This window comes from Aquila chrysaetos, chromosome 22 (genome assembly GCF_900496995.4).
Source record: "Aquila chrysaetos chrysaetos chromosome 22, bAquChr1.4, whole genome shotgun sequence".
Taxonomy (NCBI): Eukaryota; Metazoa; Chordata; class Aves; order Accipitriformes; family Accipitridae; genus Aquila; species Aquila chrysaetos.
In genome coordinates this window covers 1,237,329-1,265,255 of record NC_044025.1, presented here as the reverse complement: position 1 = coordinate 1,265,255, position 27,927 = coordinate 1,237,329, and the positions used below count along the sequence as shown (strand labels likewise).

General features: G+C 42.2%; 1 protein-coding gene across 1 annotated transcript in view; it reads right to left on the bottom strand.

The window, feature by feature from the left end:
• The window catches only part of LOC115334407 (protocadherin alpha-2-like), a 105,903-nt gene that overhangs the window by 26,364 nt on the left and 51,612 nt on the right, over positions 1–27,927 (bottom strand). Inside the window, 2 exon segments of the mRNA XM_029998535.2 lie at positions 14,113–14,201; positions 16,477–16,535. Coding sequence (XP_029854395.2) covers positions 14,113–14,201; positions 16,477–16,535 — 148 coding nt within the window.

Genomic DNA, 27,927 nt, shown 5'->3' with positions numbered 1-27,927 from the left:
CAACAAGAGCAGGGAGGTGATTGTTCCCCTGTACTCGGCACTGGTGAGGCTGCACCTTCAGTGTTGTGTTCAGTTTTGGGCCCCTCACTACAGGAAAGACATTGAGTTGCTGGAGCGTGTCCGGAGAAGGGCAACCAAGTTGGTGAGGGGCCTGGAGCATAAGTCTTATGAGGAGAGGCTGAGGGAGCCAGGGCTGTTTTGTCTGGAAAAGAGGAGGCTGAGGGGAGACCTTATCACTCTCTACAACTACCTGAAGGGGGCTTGTAGTGAGGTGGTTGCTGGTCTCTTCTGTCAGGTGGCTAGAGATAGGACGAGAGGAAATGGCCTCAAGTTGCGGCAAGGGAGGCTTAGGTTGGATATTAGGAAAAATTTCTTTACTGAGAGGGTTGTCAGACATTGGAATAGGCTGCCAGGGAAGTGGTTGAGTCACCATCCCTGGAGGTATTCAAAAAGCGTGTAGATGAGGTACTCCAGAACATGGTTTAGTGGGCATGGATGATGGTTGGACTCGATGATCTTGAAGGTCTTTTCCAACCTAAATGATTCTATGATTCTATGTTCAGGACAGAGATCAGCCTCCTAGTGCTCCATCCATCTTCCACAACCTTGCTTAACCATCACCAAAAAAGAAAGGAAAAAAAGAGGAATAGCAGCAAAAATGTCACACTCATGATATCACTGTGCTTTACAAAGTAGGGATTTTTATTTTCGTTTCCTAGCAACTCTGCAGGCCAACTTGGCAGTGATTTTGTACTGAGCACTCGTTAACATAGGGTTGTTGCAGCTCTTCTCAAAGAGATACTTTGGACTCTTTATCTCTTTCTCTCCTTTAATGCACAAGTGGAGTGCACTCCAGGGCTGCTTGGGAGATTAGTATGAAGCAGGACGAAACACCTACATTTTACTTTTACCTACATGACATCCTCTGATGATTTTTCACTCCACATAAAGGAACTGTGAAGAGCTCTTAATCTAGTATTTAATTCAAATTAATTGGGGGAAATGAACAAATGGAAAGGAGACTCTGCAGATCAGAGTGAAGTTATCATCAAAGATCTCCAGCCAGGGCTGACCTTACATCATAGCTATAAAGGACCCAGATGCAGTTTCTACAATGTCTGTTACAAACACTTGCCATCTGGGAATGGTAAAAAGAGAAATACCAGGCAAGAATAAGGAGTTTAACTGTAAACTTTGATGAAGATTAAGCTTTTAAAATTATATTTGACATATAATTTTAAGATTCATAAAAATGCATCAAGAAATAAACACTCATAGCATCAGTATTCACAGCTGGGAATATATTTTCCACTGGGAACAGCTACAAAGCTGGCAGAACCCCCCCAAGCTTCTCATCATGCTGTCTAGCCAACATGCCTCAGAAAAGATCAGAAGTTGACCTGAACGGATTTAGTCTGCATGACCCACTGGCCTCTCTGCCAGGGCTGCCAATTAGTTTCAGTTGTGATAGCGTTTCCTCCAATGTGGCAAATTGCTGGTGGGGAACTGGATTAGGATCACCAATGTATTTTTCCTCTGGGCCCAGAAGTAAGTAGTTCTCTTTCCCATTAAGTCTGTATGCTGAAATGGATATACTGATTTACAGTGTGGAACAACAGAAATGTGCTTTCTTCTGTCTCCAGACTTCACTGCTCGAAATAGTTTTACTATATAACTGCACCTGCACTCTTCAGAGGGGTAAAGATGGGGATCCAGAGTGGACCACAGTGTGTGTGGTCCTTGTGAAACTCTATAATCTTTCTTCCCCCTGAGGAAATAAGCTCAATTAAATGTAAAAGGTGATGTTCATCATGGTGTTTTATTTCTCCCAACTGGAGTGAAGCCTGGGAATAACTGGGGCAGATAATCTGACACTAATATTAATTTATTTTAATTCTTCTGTTTCCAGCTACGCATGTGGGAGACTATGCTACCTACTTAGCATAAATTTGCAGCAAGATAATAATCTGCCAAGAACAGGTAATTTTTGCCATGAAGAGATGACATTATACTTTATAAGTAGAGAGAACAAATCCCTCAGAAACCTAACGAGTAGGGTGGTACTAGCACACTCCTCCTGCTGATAGTCTATGTGTGCCGCAGTTGCAGGTTGCTTCTTTGGGCCAGCTTGTCCTCTATATGTGACTGAATACATTTGACTCCAGGCATTTGGAAAGGACACTGCTTGCCATTACAGTCTGTCTGCTTATACTGTCTGAGATGACAATGGGAGCAGTTTGAAATGGTATGGTGAACACTGAAGACAAAGTATTCAGTTACTGTAGTTATTAATTATGACCACTTAAAACACCACTATAGGCATGCAAGTTGATTTACCACCAAGATGACAGTCTTCTGCTCCTGAGAGCATACAGGACCATGGAAAACTAACAGAGCACAAGACAGTGAAAAACTGAGAGTAGGAGGAGAATGTAATTTGCAACTGCAGATCCTGAGATGTTTAATGTGTAATGTTTCTTGGTAATGAAAAATCCAGTTTGGATTTTGTGTCTTAAAAGCAATGTTGTGAGGTCTGCAGGCAGACTTTGAAGGAAACCTGGGGGAGGAATTGTTCGTTCTGCATTTTTCAGTATTATGATAATATTTTTAATACGGGTTTTGCCATTTTTCACTCACTGCCTTTGTTCAAAACCTCTCTGATTTTATTCTGAGTCTTACAACATACTGTTCTTCCTTTAAGCTCAGCTACCATATTCAAGTGATTATGTGCAACAAAAATATCAGAAAATTGAATCAAGAGAACTAAAGGAGGTTCAGGACTTTGTTGATTGTTTTTTGAGCTCAGTCTATGGTTTCTTGATTTCCAAGTGCCTCCCAACATATTAAAAGTCTGAATGTGAAAAACCTGCTGAAATTACTTGAAGACCAGAGCTCACCTCTTGGAAATAACAAGGTATTTCTTCTTCCAAGGTTTGAATAACCTAGCTAGAATAAGCAATCCATAGGACCAGGCACTAGGCCAAAGAGGTGTGATTACAGGATAAGAAGGTATAAACGAAGGCAAAATCCCTCAGCCAGCTCTAGTAACCACAGGGACAAATGCAGAGAGGGAAGGGCAAAGGCCCTCTCTTGCCATTAATTGTCCAAGTGAGCCTAAGGAGATTAGCTGCACAATTAGGTATTTAATCAGTGCCACTCCCAGCCCAGGCAGCAGCCTGGCTTGTGTGTGCTTCAGTATTACATGCCTGAGGTCTGACCTTTACATGGAGATTGAACTCCCTTTGCAGCCCCTCAAATCCCACTCCCACTCTACACAACAGGGTAGCACACACTCCCCAAGAGACTCTATGAATCCATCAGCACAGGATTTGCTTGCCAGTCAACAAATCTTACTTGCTTTTTCAACAGCTCCTTTTCTTAACAGTCAAAAAACAAGTCATGGGAGGCAGGCACAAGACAGAACTGGGCCACTAACAACAGAAAATGCTCTGTTCCTAGTAACAAACTCAATCAAAATACAAGTAATCTAATTTCATCACATTCAAACCATTACCAGTGAATCCTGTTCTAGCTCCAGTCTCCTTGATAGCGTTGTGGGATGAACTGCTGCTATTAACAGTTTTGCTCTGGTCATCTCTTGGTATGTGATAGCGGCACTGCATGCTGAGCTGGGGCGTGCAGGCTCTGCACAAGGTCTCACAGGCTGCAGTAAGTCTCCCCTGCCTTCTCTGAACCTGTCCTATCTACCTGTGCAAGTAGAAGCAGCACACTATTTTTCTCAGCATAAACACATAGAAACAATTTTCATAAGACCACAAAGGGGTTGTGGTGGGGGTTTTTTTTCTTCCTAATCAACCCATTTATTTTGCTAGCTGTGTGTGCATGCAAAGAGGGGATGCTTTTAGGGATTGGTGACTGCAATTATACAAGACGAGCAGAGAAGCTGCACTCAGATTCATTCCCTCCACTGCCAGAGCCTTGATTTTTCTGACAATTAAATCCCTATAATGAAGGGGATGCCTTTGTGTGCTGCTGTTACTGTTTTACATCTCTCATTACACCCTCTGAGTGCACACAAGTAATGACTGAATATATTCAGAGTTTAGCTCTCACAGTAAATTCAGCATCTCTAGTTCAATGTTACATGAACAGCCAGAATGTGTGCTGGAAAAATATGCACAGTATTGGTCTCTCTGCTTTGTGCAGCCCAGTTCTATTCTGGCAGTCCCACCAAAGCAAGGATATGGTAAAGAGATCAGGGGGGTGCAAAAGAGAGAAACATAACAGCCAAGAGGAATGGGAAGCAGCCTCTGCCTACATCTTTAAAAGCAGGGCTTGTGAGCTGCTAAAGGTCTGACATCGCAGGCAAAGGGCCTGTAAGCACCACAGTGAAACATGAAGGCTGAAACGATAATCCCATAGTGTTCAGGAAGCCCTGACCTAACGGGCTCTTGCTGGCTCAGCAGGCTGGAGAGGAGCAGGGAAGGATGGCCCTGAAACAAGGCTCACAGCTCTGTTGTTCTTTGCTTACCCCTGCCACAGTGAGAGTACCTTGGGCCAGGTGGATGCTGATCCAGTCCTCAGCATCACCACAGAGCACTCTGTGATAAGAATAATTTTAATTTTTCTGCACCTTGTTTTTTTTCCTTTTTAAAACAGGATAACGATCATGTCCTTTCTGTTGTGTTCCCAGACCTTGTCTGCCCTGCTCATGTAAGTGGTAAGTTCCTTAAGGCAAGGCTTGTCTTTTGCTATTTGTATGGGCTTCGTGTAGCACCATCTGACCTGAGAGGCACCGCCACACTATGACGTTAATAACAGATGCTGAAACAATGCCCAGTTACAAAAATAAACACATGAAAAATACATGCATAACCCTTGTGTACAGCAAAGTGCTGCACACAGGCAGACATCCATTAGGGGAAGATCACAGAGTAGTCTGTACTCCCTCAACCTCTTTTCTCCTTCCATCGCTGCAATATAAATACATTCCAGATCAAAATTTCTTAGAATTGCTTAGATCCTTCCTTATTTTATCCACCTATTTTCTATCAGATAGTGAATTGTATATTGCAAGAGATAACAGGGTTGAAATTCCTCTGGGATCATAAATATCTCAGACTGTTTTAACATTTACTTGAGTATATTTTCTTTTTAAAAAAAAAATCTAAAAATAATTAAATTAAGCCCAGAGCAGTAGAGAAAGAGAAAACAAACAAACAAACAAACAACCCACACACACAAAAGGGAGGCAATAAAGCAGTGGTAACCTCATGTGGAAACAATTTGATTACCATCAATTCCCTGAAGTACTGACCAGATAAATGCTTGTTTAGCTTACTTATAAGTTCTGACAAGATCACAACCCAAGGTAGTACAGCTGCAACTGAGTGATTTTTCTATTTATTTATTGAAAACTCTGAGAAAATAATAGTGATGGAAATCAAAATTCATGTCTTCTGAGTAGCTACAGAATATTACCAGCAGGCACGCAAGACAAACTCACTGGTATTGTTACCAAGATCACAAAGAAACACATGCCTAGAGCAATGGACAAGTGAAAAAGTTGCTTAGATTTGAAAATTGGACTTTATTTTATTTACAAAATAATTTCCTACCAGATATCTAGGAACCAGTCAATCACCTGGCAAATCTTTTTTTTTTTTGTACAAAGTGTTGTGTGTCCCCCACCCTTTTTTGTCTGTTACAGCATCATTTGGGGTATGTCTAACTTCTAGATGGTAGGTTAATCAGGGTGGGAAACCTGATAAACTACCTGGAGTTTTTGGTGTTTGATTCAAAAGAGTTAACAAACTATTGGCCATTACAGACATAACAAAATTAACCATAATCAAGATCAGGTACTTTTCAAGAGGTGTTACTTTGTTCTTAAAACAAAGAGTACAGCTAGTAACAGCTATCAAATGAGAAACATTTTTTAGGTGCAACTGTTACTTCCATTTTGAGGAAGCAAAGAGATTATTACAGGAAAGGATGAATTAAGTAGACAAGGAGTTATTATCATTAAAGTTTCTCCTAGCACCTAAATATAGAAATTATAGCCAGCTAGCTAGCTAAACTGCTTGTATGAAATCTCTTACTTTATCACTCCTTAAAATGACAGTCTTGAGCTGCAGCAGCTTTTGTCCACAGTTTGGGAAGACCCGCTTCATATTACTCAGTCACAGAAAAACACTAGCCTTTTGACCCCATTACTCTTATTTTAGTCCTGGTTTTAGAAATGTTGCAGCTCTCCTGTGTTACCAGTATCTCAGCTGGAGCTATCAGTCTTACATGAACATTCAAGAAATCTGCACTGGAGCAATCACCCCATGTGGAGACCAGAAATTGGACGTAGTCATATCCACTTTGGCAAATTCAACAACTGTCTCCAGTCAGGGACAAATGTGGCCCTAATCTAAATGGAAGGACTGCACATGGACAGGGACTTGACTAAATGACAAGATGCACAAATGCATTCTGCATTGCCTGGGGCTAATGAGAAAGGTTAATTCCTCTCACAAATCTGTATGGCAAGTGGAATCAAGAATTCTCCGCAGTATATGAAGACATAAACTCTTCCAAGACCATTTGCTTTCATAGCCAAAATGAAAACAAAGTCTTATTCTAATATATCAAGACAGACTGACCACACAACTTTGAGGTTTCCAGCATTAGCCTTTTTCAAATTCTGATGAGTCCTTTTTTTCCTTACACTGAGTCTTCATGGACTAAAGTATCACACACTATTAAATCTCTCATCCATGTCATCTAATTTACTTGGTACACTCCACTGAAAAATAATGGACCCTGTGATAAAGATCACAAATGCTATTTCAGGTCAATCATGGGTTTTTTGCAGCTAAGAGGAAAATAACAAAAAAACAGAGAGTAAATTTAACATTAGCCAAGTCATGACTGCAGTTTTCGTATAATATAATCTATCTTTCCCTCCTTTCTTTGCCCACTCAGCTGAACAGAAATATAAACTAACCTACTCATTTACCTAGTCCTGGCTGCAAATACTGAAAGCCCAAACTCCTGGTTCAACTATAGTTTGCATGTGGTGAAGCAAATGAGTTCTTGGTCAGAACAGTCATCAGTCTTTGAAAAATAAGTATCAGTATGTCAAGCTGCATCTGTCATAAAAATATTTATTTTTTTGACATGTTCTTTTGAAAAATCCTTCTGATTTCAAAATGCTTTTTTTCAGCCCAAGCAGCATCTGAAATTATCAGTCCTCTCCAGCCTCCATCAGGCTGTCAGAAATGAGAAGCATTTATCACAGAAAATTCTCAGTTCAGTAGGAAATATTGAAAAGGTGATGCGTGGCCAAGCCAGTTATCTACATTTCAGCATTCCTGGAATAACAATACAGAAGGGAGACATAGTGGACAGATCAGCAAGAAGAGACCAGAGTCATCAGATGAAAGGAATAAAGAAGTTTTGAAGAGAAATAGGGAAGAGAGAGGTGCATTCTTGGCAAACAAGATAGGTAACAGGAAAGAGGTGAAAATGGAGGAAACAGAAGTGGAAAGCCGAAAAGCAGGAAGTATACAGGGAGTATCCTGGGAGTAAAGTGTGCGGGGAGTAGGGGCAAAACTGAGGACTGTGCATCACGTTGAAGGTCTCAGCAACTAGGTAGAATTAACTTGAGAATTCAATGACCAAGGTCAAAACATGAGATAAAAGAGAGGTATTTAGCCTTACATGGTTCTTGCAGATTATTTCTATTTCAGTACAGTGTCATTGCTCTGCATCTATAGGTTCTTCCCCTGGACTCTACTGAGCTAGTAGACATACTGCAGCTTTAAATAGTGATTTTAGTATGCTTTATGGGGATGTTTTTCTCCATGATTACAAGCGGCTGTGAACCAAATATCTATGATACTTTACTATGTAGGCTTAGGAACTAGTTAAACTGCTTATGACTTTAATTTTGGGGATTTATTAGATCACAGATTTGAAGACTAATTTTCAGGAGAAACATGAATAACTTGGCTGTTCCATATTTTCTCCTTTAAAAATATTACACATATTATCACAGTGTTTCTTAGATCACTTAGGGTATGTTTCTTAGGGCTGGTATTTTGACATGTAGATAATTCTGGTTTTGAAAGTTGGAATTATGAAATTCCATAGAAAATTGGTTATTAATTAAAATAAATATAGAGATATAGAAGCGCACAGCTGCATTTTCTAGCTCCTTCCATTTTAAACAGCTGCAGCATTCTGGAACAAACCAAGATCCCAGTTTTGTATTCTGGGTTGCTAATTAGTTATTACCTTTTATAGCTTTAATCAATGAACTGCTAAAGCTAAGCCAGACCAGTGTACTCTGCTGTTATTTGTAAATTAACCTTTAACAGTCTCAAAGCAGCACTTTCAGCCCCTGCACGTTTTTTGCAGTGACTGCTTGAGGAGTCATAATTAGACCCTTTTTCTGTAGGAAGAAGGTGAATAGAAACTCACTGACATTTAGGAAGAAATTGTTCTCCATTTACAACCACAGTGTAAAGCTATAACATATGAAATATGTTCTACCTCAGGTCTCATAACTCTCAGAGTTATTGTCTTAGGCTCTTTCTCTTTAAACTGAATTTTTAGAAAAATACTTCAGAGGCCAAGAGCCTTGTGACAGTACTGTGCCCCCCTGTGAGCTTTCACTGGAGTGTTATGCCTGCTGAATTTCAAGAACAGTGCCTGTTGCAACAGTAAAAAGTCAACCTGAAAAAAACAAAATCACTGAGTCCATTTAACATCAGCACAGAAGGAATGGAAGACGCAGACAGATCAAATGATTATTCCATGAAAAGAACAACTAACTGCAGTGTGGCTTTCTGTCCCCCTCATCACAATCTATTACCCAGTCTTGGTGTGCCAATCCTCTTTCCAGTGACGTGTGCTCAGTAGTCACTTAAGAGTCTACATTGTGCCATTCCCAATGCTATCTGCCTCCTGTAGACCTTCTAGCATCCTTTTCCAATTTTTTCCCTCTACCAGGTCTTCTGTGCTCACCTTCCTATTCCAAGATTTCTACTGGTGTCCTCTCTCATGTTCTTAGATTTCTCTGCTCAGATCTCTCCTCTGTCTCATCTGGGCCCTTCACACACCGTTCTGTTGGAAGAAAGTGTCTCTTTCTGACAGAATGGTCCTATTAAAGTAGGATTTATTTGCTTGACATACAAATTAGTCTGTGAAATACAGAATTGTATATGCCATGACTTACACTAGATAATTATAATAATTTCTTCTCCTGTCAAGGCACTCCTGGACATTTTTGTTAAAATCCATGCAAGCATCCCTTTTCTTCACAGCTTTCCCACAGTCATTCCATTCACAACACTCTACCCCAAACCAGCAGTATAAAACTTCCTAGGAAGACTGACTTGCCTTTCAGATAACTTTGCTTATTTGCCATATTTATAGTTGCTTCTCATTTAATTTTCAGTATTCATCACTTATTCTACAGCCCATGCCCCATCAATGGACTTCTGCATTCCAGATGATTGCAGCAGGAACCATCCTCTGAGAGCAACATAAATCTATTCCAGAGCAACTGTAGTTCCTACCATAAAATCTAAGAGTCTCTATAGTCTTTCAGGACAGTCTGAAAGTATACAAGCATGGAATATCCCTAGCTAGGGATGTGTAAAAAGCTCACAGTTAGGTGGGAGGTAAGGAACAGCAGGAAAAACTGAATAAAGAGAGAAAAGCTGTGACAGACACAAATTTCAGAGGACAAATGTTGAAAGAGTCAGAGCAGGGATGATGGGACAAAAGGAGCTATATGTCTTCGTATAAAGATTTTATATATATACAAACATATATATATATATAAAATATATACACACTTATATACTTATATAGCACATACAGTCCTCTTCAGACCTAGAGTTGAAACCCATTCTTGGTTATAATATTCCTGTGCCTTTTCAAGTAGCTATGAAACCCACAGCTAACCTGTCTCTCCTGCTTATTTCCCTTAAGGAACAGCAGCCAATATTACTACTGCTGTTTACTTGGCCAGTTCAAGGGATAAACATATGCACCATGAATGTCAAGCACGGAGGACTGCCCATGTCGAGGTCAGTAGATTCTCACACAATGTAATTGCTTTTTTCATAAGAACACTTTAAAAAACAAGGCTACCACCTCTCTTTCCCAGCTAATTACCTGGGAAAAGGAAACAAAAATGACAGATATACTTAGAAGAATGTTACTACTGCAAAATCAGAAGCATAAAATTAGTGTATGTTAGGATGGCATTTGCCTATGCAACCTTAATTCAGCCCCTTGTGCATATTTGTAAGGCTAGACACTGAAATCCTGGCTTCATTGAAGTCAGAGGGCTATTTGCCATGGACTTCAGAGATGCCAGTATTTCACCCACAGTCTTCACCTACATGCTTACAAATTTCAGATGCAGATTTTTTCCATGAGGTCCTTTCCTCTTTTGTTTACAGAGCTGTCTGAATTGAGGTCTTTTTTTCCCCCCTCTATATATGTGGTGTGTGGCCCAGTGCCTTATTTACTGCATGTATATAAAGCCTACATTGCATACAGAATTTAAAATTTCTCATGGATATTTTTCATCACAAAACCTTATCATTTTCCTGAGTCTTATATGTGCTATGAAAGCATCTTTAGACTGTTTTTGTGAAGCACTTGCATTTCCAGTTCTGTTTTGTAGATTGGAACCAGGAGCACAGAGAAATACACACAGATTTGTCTAATGCCCACTAATTCTAAGCTCTGAATTATGCATAGGTCTGATTTATTCAGAAATCTTCAGTGTTGTATGTTCAGAGCAAAGTTGCTGTTCATATTGGTTTCTATTATGAGCCGCCACCATTTCTGTAAATCAAGCTCCATTTATTCTGAGTTAGGCATCCAAAAAACAAAGTTCACTCAGATTAGTGGTCACCTATAGAAAGTCTGATATAATTGCCGAATCTGTCAAAGGACATAAAGCAGAAACCAGAAATCTGTCTGCATTTCCTGGACTCACTATACAGCACATGGCGGACAAATGAGATGCCCCAGAGCTAAACCCAACGTTATCCTCTACCCAGAGGGAGTTTAAGGCTTCTTGTCCCACCTCACTTGGAAGTATCTTGACTACAAATCTACAAACTATTGGACTGGTGGATAAGAAAATGCAAAGACAATTTACAAATGAACGGAGGTTCACTGTCCCCTGCATGGGTGAAATATGCAATAAAGTCAATAGGAGTGTTGTCAGTCAAATGAGGACCAGGTTTTGCTTGGGCAGCACATATTTGCTGAAACATCATGTGATGTTCGAGTACAGCTATGCATTAGGAATTAAGGATTTACTGATTTAGCACTTGACTTTTCATCCTTCTTAAAGTGTTCCTATGACATCAATTTGAATGGTCTCATTGATTAACTCTGAATCTGTCTCTGTGAGGCATCTTACCCCTGGCTTTTGTGGATTGTTAAATTAAATGAATGGTTTAGTGACAAACTGATTGGGATTAATCAATTAACTAAAACAACTGCATGGAGAATGTGCACAGAACACGCTTGGAAGTGGTTTCTAGTAATCAGAAGTCAAGACCTGCAGCTGCCACAGTATGCTGATGATAACAGAGATAACAAATAGCTTATCTAGGAGTTTATCTGGACCCAGGTGCACTTTATTCATATGCAAATGATATGTCAGGAGCAAATGCATTTTTTGACTCAATTGACTGCAATTGACCATGAGTTGAATCTCTTCTGAAAAGCATCAGTTATGTATGTTAACCTGGTGAAAAACATTACAGGTCTTGAACCTAAGCCAGAAAAAGAAAGAAGCATTGAAAGAGATATTTGTGGGAAACTGCAGATAGGATTCTAAAACAGTGGTAGTAAATTGCTGAAAATGTGATGCATGATGAGGTACTTAAGCTATGAAAAGTAACACAATCATTAATCCTAACTGAGATTTCCCAATGAATTGCCTGTTTGCTATTAAGGACCAGGGATATCTCCAGCTTTTGCTTACAAAGAGTGGATAAGAATACTACCTGAAATCCACTAAAAAAAGGGCTATTTAATGTTATGTTGGGGTCACTAATCCCTTGGGAGTGGACAAAGACAAAACAAATGAGTCTTCATTGTGCAGGAAAAAAGATATTCATTTACAAGGAACCTGGTTCACAAAAATTGGATTTAAAGGTAGCTGTAACTAGCATGAATATTCCATAATGCAATTTTAATTTGTCACATTGTCCTGTATGGCAGAAAAACTTCCTGTTGCTGAAGGTACTTCTTACAACCTGTTTGAATACATTGCCTAGAAATAAAAACCACAGAGAAACAGTGATCTACAACGCTCAGTCCAAGGGCCAAAGTAAACAGCCTCGGCACTTGGACTCTCCAGATACCCAGCTCCACAGGGCCTCCTGCCAGCTTCTCCTCTCACTATGCCTTACAGTTTTCTCCACCCTACAAAGCCACCAACATACAGAGCAGCGTGTGTGACAGGGATGCATGCATTGCACAAGTGCCTCATTGCATGGTCATGGAGGGAAAGAACAATAAGAGCCAAGGGTTACTGCTGCTCCTCAAACAAAGAGATGTTCAGGTTCCCCAGGTGAGTCTAAAATAATAAAACCCCAAAAGAATAGCAGGGAGGAGTCCACATAGTAGAACAGGGCTCTGGGACCCAAATGGCAACGGACCTCCTCAGAAGACAGGACCATGCTACCTTTGCAATTACATTCACATTCTTAGAAATCTGCATTAACAGCAAGCAAACATCTAGGTGAATATTTGCATCCATACCAAACTTGGTATAAGGTAGTACACTAAGCAGTCAGTCAAGGATGATTAGTGCAGCTGAAAGCCTGAGGGAACTCCCTGTAAAGGTTAGAGTGTACTTGTGATGACATTTTCAAATGCAAGGTCAACAGTTACGCACCCTTCATAATAAGCTGTGTCTTCCTGCAAAGCCTGCAACAGAAGGAAGAGCACACGAAAACCAGGTAATTATAGCCTAGGGGCTCATTATATATTATATTAATTTCCAAATCTGTTTCTGCAGACAACCCTTCTGCAACACCAATGCAGGTCTTGCTGGGCACCATTAATTCATGGCTATGTTGTAACTGTGATTGCAAATCCTGAAGTTGCTTCTCAGCCCTTTATCCAGGTAAAATTCCCATTTAAGCCAAGGGAAAGTTTTGCACCAAGAAGTATTAAATAAAGCAGCTCTCACATCTTTTCTGCTGGAGACCTCACTTCTCAGCCTTTGACCTGCCTCTGTGATATGACTGTCACTCCTCATTTGAATTTCTGGAGGACTCACAATGCTCACAGAGCTGTCATACAGGGCTCACAACCCTACACAGGGCATCCACTAGGTTGACAGCTTAGTTTGGGCATGACTGAAACCACTGATCACACCAGTGGCTGGCTACTCCACTACATCTCTATATTATTCCTGCTCCAGCATAAAAACTGAGAATATTTTATTGCCTGCACTGCAAAAGATACAGCTGATTTTTCTTTTCTTAACTCAATGAGGACTTTTTGTCAATTCATATTGACTGCTGTGAAGGCATCAGTCAATGACTGAGTAAATGAAGCTACATTCTAAAATGTGGTTTTGGTCATTTATTTTGACAAGCAAATAATAGTTTAGTTTCCATCATCACATACTAGTGAATGAAAATAGCTAGCAAAAAAAAAATAGGTCTGATTTCACCACAGAAAATGAGACGAGACATTCAAAGGGACTTACTGGGTTTGTAAAAATAACAAAGGGAGAACTGATAAGCTCCTACCCCACTTTTACTGTTCTTTTGAAATGGAGGCCAAATCAGCTCTAGATCCAAGCATCTTGAATCTGAATACACACATCAGAACTGAAGACCTTCCATTAAACAAACCAATAACCTCCAAAGGCAGGGTGAAAGCTGGGATCAAGGCCTCTTATCTCCAGTGCTCATCTGAGACTGACTAAAGAAAAAGCTGTATTTTATGCTTTATTATTCCACTCTATTTAGATTCCATATATTAATTTACAAGAACTTCACTCAGAGACAAAAAAACAGAAGAAAAACTAAGACAAAAGCATTAGGAGGCCTACTTCAGTTAACATTAGTTCCTCGCATATATTCTGGATTTTCACACCCTTACCTGGAGTAGCACTGGAGACTGTTGGCCACTGCTGATCAGGCCCTCCTGGTCCTCCACGTATGACTCCTGCCTCCTCCATATGCACAGCACTGAATAAGCATATATCATAGTTAGATTATACAGTTCCCCTCTGCCCTGAGCTTTATAACACTTTCCTTTCTTGTCATTCTTCAAAGGTCATAACTGTTTGTCACTGTGCAACTACTACTATAGTACCGCCTGATGCTAACAAATTCTGCTGGAGCATTGGAGAGCTAGCTGTTTTGACTTGCAAAAAATATCTTCGATTATTTACTAAAACACACTTGTGGCATAATTTATAAACCAAACATACCTGCAGGACACTTTACTTTTATTGACTGGAAGCCGCTAATAAGGAAGTTACACACCTTCTTTGCTATTATGAGGTATTACCATTAAAGCAAATGACAAAAAGTTGGTGGAGTTAGTTCTGTCATTATGCCACTTTAACAGATCCCACCTTCCTGGGCTACTGCATGCTTCTTGTGAGCAATTCAGAAAGAGAAATATATTTTCTCGAATGCAGAAACTAAACACAGCAAATTTTACGGTGTCACATCGTGAGCATTTGGCCTTGAAAGTACCAATTTGGATATTAGGCAGCACCTTACATGGAAGGAAAAGAAAAAAATCTGCTACCTCTAATGCAAAACTAGGCACATATTTATGTGAAATTCCTTCGAGAAACAGGATTCTGTGACTGTGTCCCTGTCTCTGCTCATCTGCTTCTCAGCTCCTTTCCACACTCCCAGTTGAACTTAATGGACAGTTTTAACAAAATGTAGCAGATGTCAAGGGTCCTACAGATACCAAATTTCTACAAGTTTTATGAAAAATCAGCATTTTATGAAAATCATCAGCTGTGCAGGTCACACAGGCTCAGAACCTGAGATTTCAGGTAAGGACAGGGGGCTGCTGATTTGAGAGAACAGAGGAACACGTACAATTTCCCAGAAAGGCTTCATTAGCTCCTCTGCTTGTGGGATGAATTCCTTTAAATGAGCTCTGACTTTTCATTAATTATTCAAGTAACTTCAGGCAAGATCTTGAACCCTGTATAGAAAGGAATGTAGATCCACAGGATCACACAAGAGCACGCCTGACTCTGAGGACCAGTAAATAAGATGCTCAGGTAGGCAGGAGAATTCCTGCTTCAGGATCCTGCTCCCTGGACCGTTTATTCATTTTGCAGTAAGCAGCCAGGGATTTAAAACAAACAAACAAACAAACAAAAAAACCCAGCAGGAACATGAAAGAAAGCAGTTTGCCCAACAGGCCACAGAATCAAGCTTGTTCTTTCTTCCTTTCCTTCTGGTCCCTGAGGTTTAGGTTCCTTTTTTATATAGCAGCCCAAAGTCAGCTGGAGAGGTACACTGTGCCCTCACCCACATGAAGCATAGTCTCAGGGATGGACAATCTGAATCTGAGATTTGGATGTCAACGTTATGAAGATTCTTCAGCCCTGTGGATAATGGATAAAAGGTGATGACTACAGTCCCATTGCACTAACAATTTTGGGAAAAACATACCATCCTGCACTTTGTAGTGCCACTAGGAACTACTGCAGCCTTATGATTGTGTCTAAACCTGTAAGGTAGTCTTATTAATCACAGAAGATTACACCTGAATATAAAACCAGTTTTCTAATCTGCTCAGGAAGGGAGAGCAAAAATATTTTATTTAAGCTCTACAAAAACTACTTTATTATAATTATCTTTTTCCAGGTGTACTGAGTAGCAAATTATAGCAGAGACTGCTTGTAATGTTAAGGCAGAGGACTTTTCAAGATGTCTAAAGAGATTCGGACACAGCCTCACTTTTCCCGCTTTGAAAATCTGTCTCATATCTTCAAAATGTCCTTTAAACTGTATTAAACATCTTGATTGCACCATGTGGTTAACAAACTGACTGCAGGAGCAGCATTCTTTTATGGTAATGAGAGACAACAAGATGGAAAACGCATCAGTGCTGCAGACAGTCTATTGAAACACCAGCATTGATGATTACAGGGAGCTTTAAAGTAAACAAAAAGTGTATAATCACAGTTAAATAATTCAATAATTGGAGCAATTACGCCTTGACAGTCAATGTATAAAAAAGCAGGAGGTAAACACAAAAAAGGACAGATCTACGGTAGTACAATAATAGCATAAGATGCAGTCAGACTGAATCTGTAACACTTGGAGATTGGAAGTGACAGCAGCAGAACTCTCCCTCTCAGTGCTTTCCCTCTCAGTGTACAGATATCATCAGTCTAGGGCATCAGAGGAGACAGACAGCTTTGTCCTTTTCACAGAGGACAAGGACAGAATTCTCCTTCATGTGGGGAAACACCATACCTACCTTTGCATTCCTGCCCTTAGGGATGCAGAGTAGCGCCAGTCAGGATTGGGGTGTTTTGGCTGTAGAAACAAAAGCCCAGGATAACGTTGTTAATGTATAAGTGTGCTGAAAAGCATACGCATCTGGCTAATTTTGTCAGAAAAGTCTGTATGGAGCTACTCAATTTTTGTGAACATTCAGAACTGCCAAATCTTTCTACAAATCTAAAGAAACTTTCAAATGGACACACAGAGAGTGTCTCTGTAATAGAGAAACTTGTTTGCATGCCAATGCCTTTGGCTAGAGATGATCTCTGTGGAATGACATTTAATGCTGGAAACTGGTAGACAGTTATTTCGTACAGTCATCAACATTCTGAGCATAGGAAAAAAACCCATCATATATTCATAAAACACATTGTTTGTTTACCTGATAAGTCGAGGAAACTCGAGCTGCTGCACTGAATAGCACCTGCCTGAGGACGTATAAAATACAGCCCCCTGTGAAGATGACATGCGGGGTAGTCTGTCTGCTGTGAGGTTTCTGCTGGCATTTAGTGTACTGCAGAGGACCGCACTAGATTGTATCAGATCTGCAGACTGCAGCAAGTCTTTTATCAAAGGCAGACATGTTCTTTCATAATATCAAGAACTACTACATTCTCCATATTCATGAGAGGGTGTAAGAGATGGAAGGGGAAAACAACCAGCAATACCCTTTGACCAACAAACCTCAGCATATGCTGACCTACTGCAGAATGGCTTGCTAAATAAAGAGATAATTAAGAAATCCTTTGTTGATCAAAAACTGCTCCAGAAAATCTCTTTTGCATTGTCAGGGCACCATCACAACAATTTTCAACTACAGCCAATGAATGCAAGCTCAGGTGCTTTAAAATTAAGCCGTAAGCACATAACAAGGTTACTTCTCAGGATTCTCAAGATGTTATTCTGTAGGTGATATCACAGCCAGCGCTTAATTTCAAGCACTTGAATTCAAAGAGAGAACTTACGTCCAGAAACATAATGGACTACACTCATTCCTGGTCTGTCTTGTACAGTGCCAAATACACAAATAATATATGACAGTAATGGTTTAATTCTCTTCAAGCTATTGGAGGCAGATCAGCAATGAATTTTGTCCCATTACTTGAAAGAGAAAAAGAAAGTGTTGAATGCTCTGAATTATTTAAAGTCAACTCTGCCTTTCCTCTTGAGGTTTGGGGTATGCTTTTCCCTGGATCAATAGGTTTTATTCAAATAAAAATGGAGCAATTACAACTTACGCTATCGCTCTATCACCATATTTCCCAGGTCCAGCATCACTCAAGAGCGAGATGCTCTTGGATGACACACATCCTAGTATTCTTTATGGTCCGAGTTACACAAAAGGGAGGAGGCTGCTATTTGCAACCACACATTAAACATCTGTGCTAGCAGTTTCCTTCCCATTTAGCCCCCAGTTCTCTGGCATACTCAGGTTCTGCTGAGTTTAGCAGAAAGTGGCTTGACAAGGAGCCCATTATGCATGGTTCTAGTATTTTCTGATTCATTCCGTTTTGGCCCTGGTCCCAGGGATGTCAAAGCAACTCTAAAGTCAACCATGTAGTAATAGTCAATGAAAGAGGATAGAAAATAATACACACTGATCAGATCCTCTCCTGAGTTTGCCTTTCTTAATGTATGAAGGGTGCTGACAGCAGAAGATTTGGCTCTGCTGGAGATTTTCTTCTAGCAGGGGAACTGCTAGACTGGGGGTGGTGGGAAAGCCCCTTTGCTCTTTTTTGAAATTTGAGAGGTGCAGGTTACTAATTTGTACAGGCTTATAGGCAGTGTGAGGAGGAAGAGGAGTCTTACCAGTCCCTGACAAAACACAGGTGAAGTGAGATTACATCAAAGAGCTGAAAAGTCTGACACGAGTTGGGTAGGAGTAAGAAAAAAGGAAAACAGCCACTCGCTCAAAGTATATAGATTTTTGTTTTTCAGCTGAAACCTTTCCAGCTCTTGGCTAGAAGACAAAAATCTATGTTCTGTTGCAGTGGGAACCTTCAGACACCAGATCATAAATGGGTGATGATGGCAGGAGAAACTCATCAGAAATTCATCATTCATTCACTCTACATGCATGGACCAACATTCACCATGTCAGTATAACAGAAACAGCAGCAATTAGGAGATCTTGGAATTTTCAAAGGTTACTATCCAGAAGCTGTGGCTTCTTGTGGCTACTCCCAAACAGTTCTCTATTTGCTACTACTCTTTAGGCAGGGCTGTAGTGCTGCTCCCAGAGGAGCAGAAGGAGGAAGGAGGGGACAGGATCAGAAAAATATACTCTGGAGATGGAAAGATCTATTGCCACAGTTGACTTTCAGACCTGTCAGGGGCTGTTTTTTTGTTTTTAACTGTAAAAAATTCTATGTCTGGGACTTGCCTACTTTTTTAAGTCTTCACATGAAGAACAGGAGGAGCAGGCAGTTGGGCAGCAGTCTGCCTTTGTCCAGACCTATTCTCACCCAGTTTTACCATGTGCACGCTGCTTGACTGGGAACTTTGAGGCCTCAGCAAGACGTGCATGTTTGTCCCATACTTGTGTTATCACAGGGCAATGTCCTACAACTGGCAAAATTGGTGAGATTCTAATTTTATCGGTGTAACTGGCTTCTCCTTTTGTTCTGCTACAGACTGTAGTTCTTTAAGATCCTCTGGTCATAAGAGAAAAGATGTTTCAATACATCTTTAAATGAGATTGGGCAAATAGGAGCAAGAAAAGCAAAAAAGCATGACCAATAATAGAATTGACAGCATAGTAGATGAAGCAAACCTGTTCAGTAATATCCTTCCCCAGTTCAGACGCAGCAGTGTTGCTTCTTATAGACTTATCAGGCATTCACAGTCTGCATGTTTGGGTTGGCTTGTATCTCTGGCTATGAACAGTCCACCTTTAGCAGATCACCCACTGAAACCTGCCACATTGACATGTGCTGTCACACAGCATGCAGTCACTGTGTCGTGACACGATATGACCCATCTCAAAGAAGAGCAGTCTTCAGCACAGTCCCAGGGGACAGGAGTCTGCAGAGGAGCTGTCAAGGGGCTCCTCTGCAAAGCCCTCTCTTAGACTTTGCTGTGAGCCGTGTAGCTGTGTCATAAATCAACACCACCAGGACAAGGTACAGCTGGCCAGGAAGCATGATTACAAAGAGGAAGCACAAAGAGGAATACAGGCCCTGAAGTGGTCCAGATGCTTCCCAGTTGTACATCCCCATGCTCTCCCTATATCACACAATGCTGATGAAGATAATATTGCTCCATTTACCTCCCCAGCTCCCAGCTCATTCCAAGACCCTGTTTATCACATGCCAGCCCATTCTACTAACTTTAAGGTAATCTTAGCTTGCCATTTCCCTCAGAGGTTTTTGGAGGCCATGTATGGTCCAGTGGTCCTGTCATTACTACTCATCAGTGGAGGTGAGAAAAATCACACGATCCAGCACAGAAGTAATCAAACATTCCCTGTTTCTCTCATCACCTGCTTTTTCTGATTTAGTAACAGCACACACCATCATAGTTGTGAGATGAGTCAAAATCTATCCAAGTGCCTATAGAGGTGGTTGTCACTGCATTAGGTGAGCACTTCATGCCAACAGTTTGCTCCTGCCTGTTCTTCCAGGCACCAGGGTTACATTCTGCCAACCACATAACCACAAGCATTAATGTGACTAGTCATAAACAACAAACTCTACTGGAAAGTCTGACAAGCCAAGTGACCATATAATATAGAACAGAGCCACCTCAGTAGCAAAAAAGCTCACGCAAAATTTCACACAGTTGTTTTCAAATTGCACAGCATGAGTTAATTTAAGAATCATTTCATGGGTTCATGGAGAATAAGTTCAGTTGAAAATACATTGTTACAAACATTTTGCTCAGTTCTCTTTTTTAGCTAATACTTTAAGGATTTGTCCCTGGGATAGAAGGAATTTCTAAATTTTTTTAATGTTGCCCTGATCCCGTATTCATGAAAATCAGTGCAAAGGCTAGCATTCACTTCAGTGGGTGTTAGAATAGGGCCTGTCTGAGGTAGAGAAGTGTGAATCAAACATTTGCAAACAGTTACCAGATGATGAGACTGCTAAAAGGATCCCACTCCATTCCTATTTCCACACAAATGCACAACAGAATGACATAAGGTATATTTATCAAATATATCTGCTTTGAAGCAATAACAAAAGGCCTTTTAGAACCTCTGACCACATACAGTTGTTCTTATTTTCCAGTGAGACAATGCTGACAGATGTGGGGAAACAGAGGCTTCTCTTCCTGACTTCCTTCTGTAAATGTTTAGAATTAACTTGATGTGGAGAACAAACTATTTACAGACTGAACATGTGTTTATCATACAAGAAATCAGAATGGAAACTGGAAAAGCATGTAATTCAGAAGCCCAAACGTTTTCTTCCTGGCAGTGTTCATTTGTATTGCTAACTCTAAGAAAACTAAGGTGAAGGGGACAGGCAAGTGCATCTGAAAGCACCTCTGCTTAATATTGGCTGCAAATTTCTGCTGGCACAGCTGTAAGCATCAAACTAAGAGTCTGACTGCCCTAGAGCACAGAGCACTGTCCCTGCTTAGCAGAACAGGTTCAGATGCTGCCACTAAACAAACCAAAAAACCATTTATAGTTAACCTTTACAATGTCAGTGGGGCTGGAGAATTTCTTAAAGGCTTAAGTTCTTGAACTGAGATTGTAAGATATTCCACCACTAATACCTTTAAAGCCTCTGTGAGAAATCTCTTGGAAAGACTGCTCCAGACAATGCTGTGGGTTTACTAGATTTAGACACTTCAAAACATGCTTGTATTTTAAAGCAGTATCAGGATGTGTTCAACTCAAGTGTTGTCTGTTTTTTTCCATGTGTTTAGCAAGCTGGTTTTGAAGTGCAAAATACAGAGAAAGAGCCAGAAGCAGAGCAAACAGCCATAGAACTCCAATGAACCCCTGGGTCTTACCATCACTAATGCACAGCTTTTGTTTCACTTTCTGAAGTGTCCATAGAGTACCATGGAAATCTGTTTCTGAACATCACATGAAACATCATATTTTGTCAGCGACATGTGTCAGCACACAAAAAAGGGTACAAGGAAATGTATAATCAGGAGAGTTTATATCTAGTTCTATCAAGTATCCAGACTGCCCACTCATCTTTAGGAATGTGCCAGGCTGCCTTCTGGGGCAGAAAACACCTCTTAAAATATATGTTGGCTTGATTGTTATTCCATGCATTGAAGGGAAAAGGTTGCCATGAGGCGCAAGACATAATGAAGGAGCTTAACTGCGCAGAACATAAGAACAAGACAGGAGAGATGAAAAGACAAACCAAGGACCAGACGCTACCCAGACATCACTCGGCACCTTCACAGGCATATGAGGAAAAGGACTCCAGACTAAAGCACTGAAACCTTGCCTGAAAATGACAGATCATCGCTGCCACAGTGCCCAATAACAAAATCACATCTTCACGCACCCCCTTCATAGCTGTGTGCACCCCTCTTTTGAAAGGCAGGAATCCAGACTGCCCATAACCTCACACAGTGCCAGCAATGAAGCCACAGTATTTTGCTATCCCTATATTTTTTCCCACACTGCCTGCCTGGTCACCCTGCAGTAGTTATCTAGCTGATGAAAGTGTGATACCAATTAACCCCGCGTTCTCATCCTTATCACCAGGCTCCTGCCAGCAATAACTGTTTCTAAGGTTTTCAGTGCAGCTGTGTTAGTACATCTCTTCTTTTACAAAACACACTTGGTTTGAGATATTCTTATAAACCTATAAAGGACCATACAGGCAAGCAGCGTGAACGCAGAAGCACAGGCTGTCTTGCAGAAACAAGCTCCCATTCCCCCATCACAACATTAGCAGTACAAGTCAGAATAATCACAGAAATCAGTGCTTCAACCTTCACACACTGGGTTTTCCCTTCCACTTCATCCTGCTAATGACCCAATGAAGTCAGTCACAATTTAGTGGAAAGTAATTATTAACATCTTTGACTTTACTAGTAAATATGAAAAGGACTAAGACCTTATTGCATTGCGTGTTACCGAGATTAATCCCAAATAACTTTGAAATATTTTTCCTCTCACTGTATAAACATCTGCAAAATATTAGCCTTCATGAAACCCTATGTACAATATGCATACATAGAAAGCCCATTCACCCGGTCTCATCCTCATCACTGAACAACTAATAGAAGATCAATTTCCAAAAACTGAAAAAGAAAAAAAAAAACAAAAAAAACCCCCAAAAAACCTGTTCTCATTATCCAAAAGTAACATACACATCAGAGATTAACTTTGTAAAACAACACAAGGACAATGATGCCTATTGCTATGCTTTGCAGGTGAAGGTGTGGGCTTTTACAGACGGATCAAAAGTTCACTTTAAAAAGAGAAACACAGTTGTCTGAAGATCTAATAATACAAAGATCATTATTCTTAGAAAGTAGAATTCAGTGTTGCTAAGCGATGGGTGGCATCTTCAATGCATATACTGAGCTTGAAACAAGGGAAAGACATGATTTTATAGTATGTAATTAGCTAGGAAGTAGTAATTAGTGAATACCAATACACTCATCCATTTTTTCATGTACACTTGACATTTCTACATCTTCATAGTATGTACTACTCCAGGACAGTTTAAGAAGCAGAGACCTAAGAAAAGAACTTGTGATGAGTAGAACTTGTTACAATTTCACCTCTGTTTATATCATATAGAACTATTTGAATAATTGATTCCTCTTTTGGATCATAACTCCACCCAGGCAGGCATTCATTAGTTTGTTCTATACATCTCTCTACTTTTGTACTCGAAATTTGGGATGGCTTTGCTGCCACTGCCTGATCTGCACCGGTGTTCAAAACTTGCTAATTCATTGCATTCAGTGGAGTGACTTCCAAAATGTGATAGGAACCTGTCTGTTAAACTAATTTCCTACTGGTCTTGCATCCAAAGTAAAGCCATTTTCCATTACTGATTCCCTTTTTTCCCCCAGAAAATCAGGGGATATTTCACTCTTAGATCCTTCAGCATACATAGTTACAGACAGAGTATGTCTCATGTTCTGTCCTGTATCAAACAGATTCCAGGCATTTTATTATACTCAGAAAGATTTTAAGGTACAAGAACTGTGTAGAAAGAGGAAAAATACTTCCCCCACACCCTGTCACTATGATTTACAGAAAAACACTGCATTAATTTTAAACGGATTAATTTTGAATGGATAATCATTAGTCTCTAAAAGCATTTTTATGGAACACTTGCTAGTCCTTAAGATTTGTGCATCTTTGTGTACTAAACAACAGGTGCAAAAGATGCTAACATCTTCATATGTGAGTACGTATAAAGAAATAAATTCTATTTCTGTGAAAAGAATACACAAGTCAGGGTCCTTTCTATCCCACCACAGTTACTCCCCTAGCTTTCCCACATCTGGAGGCATAGCACACATTAATGCATGAACTGATCTTATGTCTGTCACAATTGTAGGGTATAAAAAACACACAGTAATTGCAAAATTTTCCTTTTGTGAACCAGAATTAGTCTCTCCTGTGAGTGCTTCTGGATTTAGTTCCAGTATGTGCAGAAAGGAAACTGTACAGAACATGCAAACCACACACTAATTGCAGACTGCCTGTACGCTGGCATAAAGCAACCATTAATTCTTCACTGTGGGAAAATATTGAAAAGGTTAATACACTGCTGGTCAAACCATAGGTATTAAACAGTTTTCAATAGCAACCCAGCAGGTTAGAAGTTGTCACACTGTAATATCATGACGGTAACTTGCTGTAATTATCTACAAAGATGTCACTGGATTGTCACTGTCCAGAAAGCATGAAATGCAGCATTAGGTAGAACAAACATTATCAAAGGAAGGACTGCAGTTTTCAGACAACTAAAATATGCCCACATTAATAAGCAAAGCATATTATTACAATGATCTAAATTCAACAGCTTTGCCTAGGGATCCAATCAATGAAGTAGCAAACATCTATAACTGGCATAAAGTAATCTATTGATTTCCAGGCTAATCACTTTTTTTTTTCCATGCAATATGAGTTTTAGCATTAAAACTTTAAGACCACGTGTGTCATTCCCTAGCACTCTGTAGCAGCAGGTGATTTTAGATCTGTAAGAGAAAAGGGAAGGAGGCAATACTCTAAACAGCATAAGCTGCAAAAACGAAGTGAATCTCAAACAACAGATACACAATACTGAACTTACCAAATGGACCCTGAAAGTTTCAGTATTTACCTAGAACAAAATGCATTGCACAGATTAGATTCGTTAGAACCATGTTACACAGCTGTGTGTCGGTGAGCCCAAAAGGGAATACGCTTAATCTGAGTTTTCCAGTCTGAACCTCTGCTTAAGTGCAGATTTGCTCAGAGCACTGTGCTGACCATTTATCAATGTAGCCTCACCTCATTAGGAGTAATGGAGTCATTTTTAAGTATGATCAGGTTTTGTGCACTCTGCCCACTCTGTCCTGTCAGATGCCTCTCAGTCATCACTGCAGAGGGACCAGTAGTTCCTGTTGGGCCACAGGTATTGTAAAACATAAAAGTGTCACTTCCTGATCCTGCAGTTAGGCATGCCTTATAGCAGTAGGTCTTAGTGAGAGACCCATTGCCCCTCACTTCAATGAAATGGGGTTGTACTTTTAAACCATGGGGCAACCTAGCATCGATGTTGTTGTTGGCCTGCTTGTATAATTCAGCAGGGCACCGTTCTCTGACCCCACAGAACCCTGCACAGCAGGAGTCCCCATACAGACTGTATCTGTAGCACTTGATAACAGTAAGCCCAATGATTGTGAAAAGAAAAACGAAGGAGATGGCGCTCAAAGCAATAATGAGATAAAGAGTGATCTCTGAGTAATTGCTCGGACTTTTAAAGTGCCTTCTTGTATCAGGGATGATTTTGGAAACTCTGTCCACCACAGCAACAGTGATGGCTACTGATGAGGACATCGGTGGCTCTCCATTGTCTCTCACCTCCACCGTCAGGTTGAAAGTAGGTGCGCTGTCCTCCCCCAGTTTGCGAGTAGTCCTAATCTCCCCAGTATGGAGCTCTACCCTGAACAAACCTGGATCTGAGGTTTGCACCAGGTGGAAGAACAACCAGGCATTTTGTCCTGAGTCCCCATCAATGGCTATAATTTTGGTTACCAAATATCCAGCATATGCCAAGCGTGGGATCATCTCCAGGGCTGCTGAAGTGTTGGTTGAGGTAGGATACAGAATCTGTGGAGCATGGTCATTCTCATCTACCACGTAGATGTGGACAGTGACACTGCTGCTCAGTGGTGGGATCCCGGCATCCTGAGCCTGGACAACCACCTGGAACTCCCTTAGTGTCTCATAGTCAAAGGACCTGACAGCATACATGTTGCCACTATCGGATTTAATGGAGACATAGGAGGCAACAGGTAACCCTTCAATCTCCCCATCTAGTAGAGAATAGGACACGTAGGCATTTTCGTCAACATCTGGGTCAGTGGCTTTGATAGTGCACAGCAAGGCTCCAAGGGGGTTGTTCTCAGGGATGTAAACTGAGTACACAGGTTCCTCGAAGTGTGGAGGGTTGTCATTGATGTCGGAGATGTCCACATGGATCACCTTCTGGGAGGAGAGAGGGGGGCTCCCAGAGTCGGTAGCCGTAACTGTGATATTGTATGCTGCTGCTTTCTCGTGGTCCAGTTTGCCCTGGGTGATCAAGGTGTAGGAGTTCTTGAAAGAGTTGAGTGTGAAGGGGAGGCCAGGGGGAATACGCAGACTCACCTGCTTGTTCAGCCCTGAGTCCTGGTCAGTGACACTCATCAGGGCCACCACAGTTCCTGCCTTTGCATCCTCTGGCACTGGGCTGTACAGGGAGGTCAGGACCACCTCAGGAATGTTATCATTGGCATCCACAATGTTGACCAGCACCTTGCAGTGCCCAGCCATAGAGACAGGGCCCTGATCAGTGGCTTGCACATAGATCTCATAGGAGGATGCCTCTTCATAGTCCAAGGTACCATTAACCCGCACCTCCCCTGAGTGTGGGTCCACACTAAAGAGCTGCCTCACCTTCTGTGGGGTGTAGCTGCCAAAGGAGTAGATCACATCCCCGTTGGAGCCCTCATCGGGGTCTGAGGCGTTGAGTTTGACCACTAGTGTGCCAGGCGGGGCATTCTCCAGAAGGCTTACAGTGTAGGTGGAGCGGTCAAAGGCAGGTGGGTTGTCGTTGGTATCCACAACTCGCACAGAGATCTGGGCCGTACCGGACTTGGGGGGGTCCCCACCATCCACAGCAGTGAGCACCAGCTGCTGCAGGGCACTCTGCTCCCGGTCTAGCGGCTGCTGCAGCACCAGCTCCAGGAGTTTGCTGCCACTCTGGAAGCCTTTAAGGTCGAGGGCAAAGTGGCGGCTGGGGCTGAGCTGGTAGCTCTGCACAGAGTTGGTACCCACATCAGGGTCCTGGGCACTCTCGATGTGGAAGCGGGCCCCGGGCACGGCAGACTCACTGATCTCCAGCCGGTAATCCTGGCGGGGGAAGCGTGGCGCATTGTCGTTGATGTCCAGCACCTCCACCTCCACGTTATGCACCTCGATGGGCTGCTCGATGACCAACTCCAGGCTGAGAAAGCAGGAGGGGCTCAGCTCACAGAGCGCCTCGCGGTCCATGCGCTCCCGCACCAGCAGCGCCCCACGGCCCAGCTCCAGCTCCAGGTACTGCCGGCCGCTGCCCGAGGTAAGCCGCGCTCCCCTCGCCGCCAGTCGCCGCGGATCCACGCCCAGGTCGCTCGCCACGCTGCCCACGAAGGCGCCGTGCGGCAGCTCCTCCCGCACCGAGTAGCGGAGCGGCCCGCCCGCCGCCCGTCCGGCGCACAGCCCCAGCAGCAGCAGCAGGCCCAGCACCACCGCCCCGCCGCGGCTCCGCCGAGCAGCCGCCGCCATGGCCGGGGCGGGGGAGCTGCCGGAGCCGCCTCGCCCGGCCCTGGCCCGGCCTCACTCGCCGCCGCCGCTCGGCCGCCTCATGCAAGCGGTGAGCAGCAGCCGCCGGCCGCCTCCGGCCCCGCCACCGCCCGGTCCATAATCGCCGGCTGCGCGAGACGGCGGCTCCGGGAAGGAGAAGAAGGAGGAGGAGGAGGAGAAAGGAGGAAGGAGGAAGAAGGAGGGACCGGGACTCGCCGGATCCGCTTTCTCCTGCTCCAGCTGCTGCGCGGGAGGAGGCGGGGGAGGAGGCTAAGCCGCGGCTGGCGCCGGTTCAGCACCTGGGCAGGGAACAGCGGCACGGCTGCCGGCGGGAGCCGCCCCCGCTGCCTGCCGGAGCCCGCTGCCTGCCGGAGCCCGCTGCCTGCCGGAGCCCGCTGCCTGCCGGAGCCCGCACTCCCTGCCCCGCCGCACCGTCCTCACCCACGTGTTGCG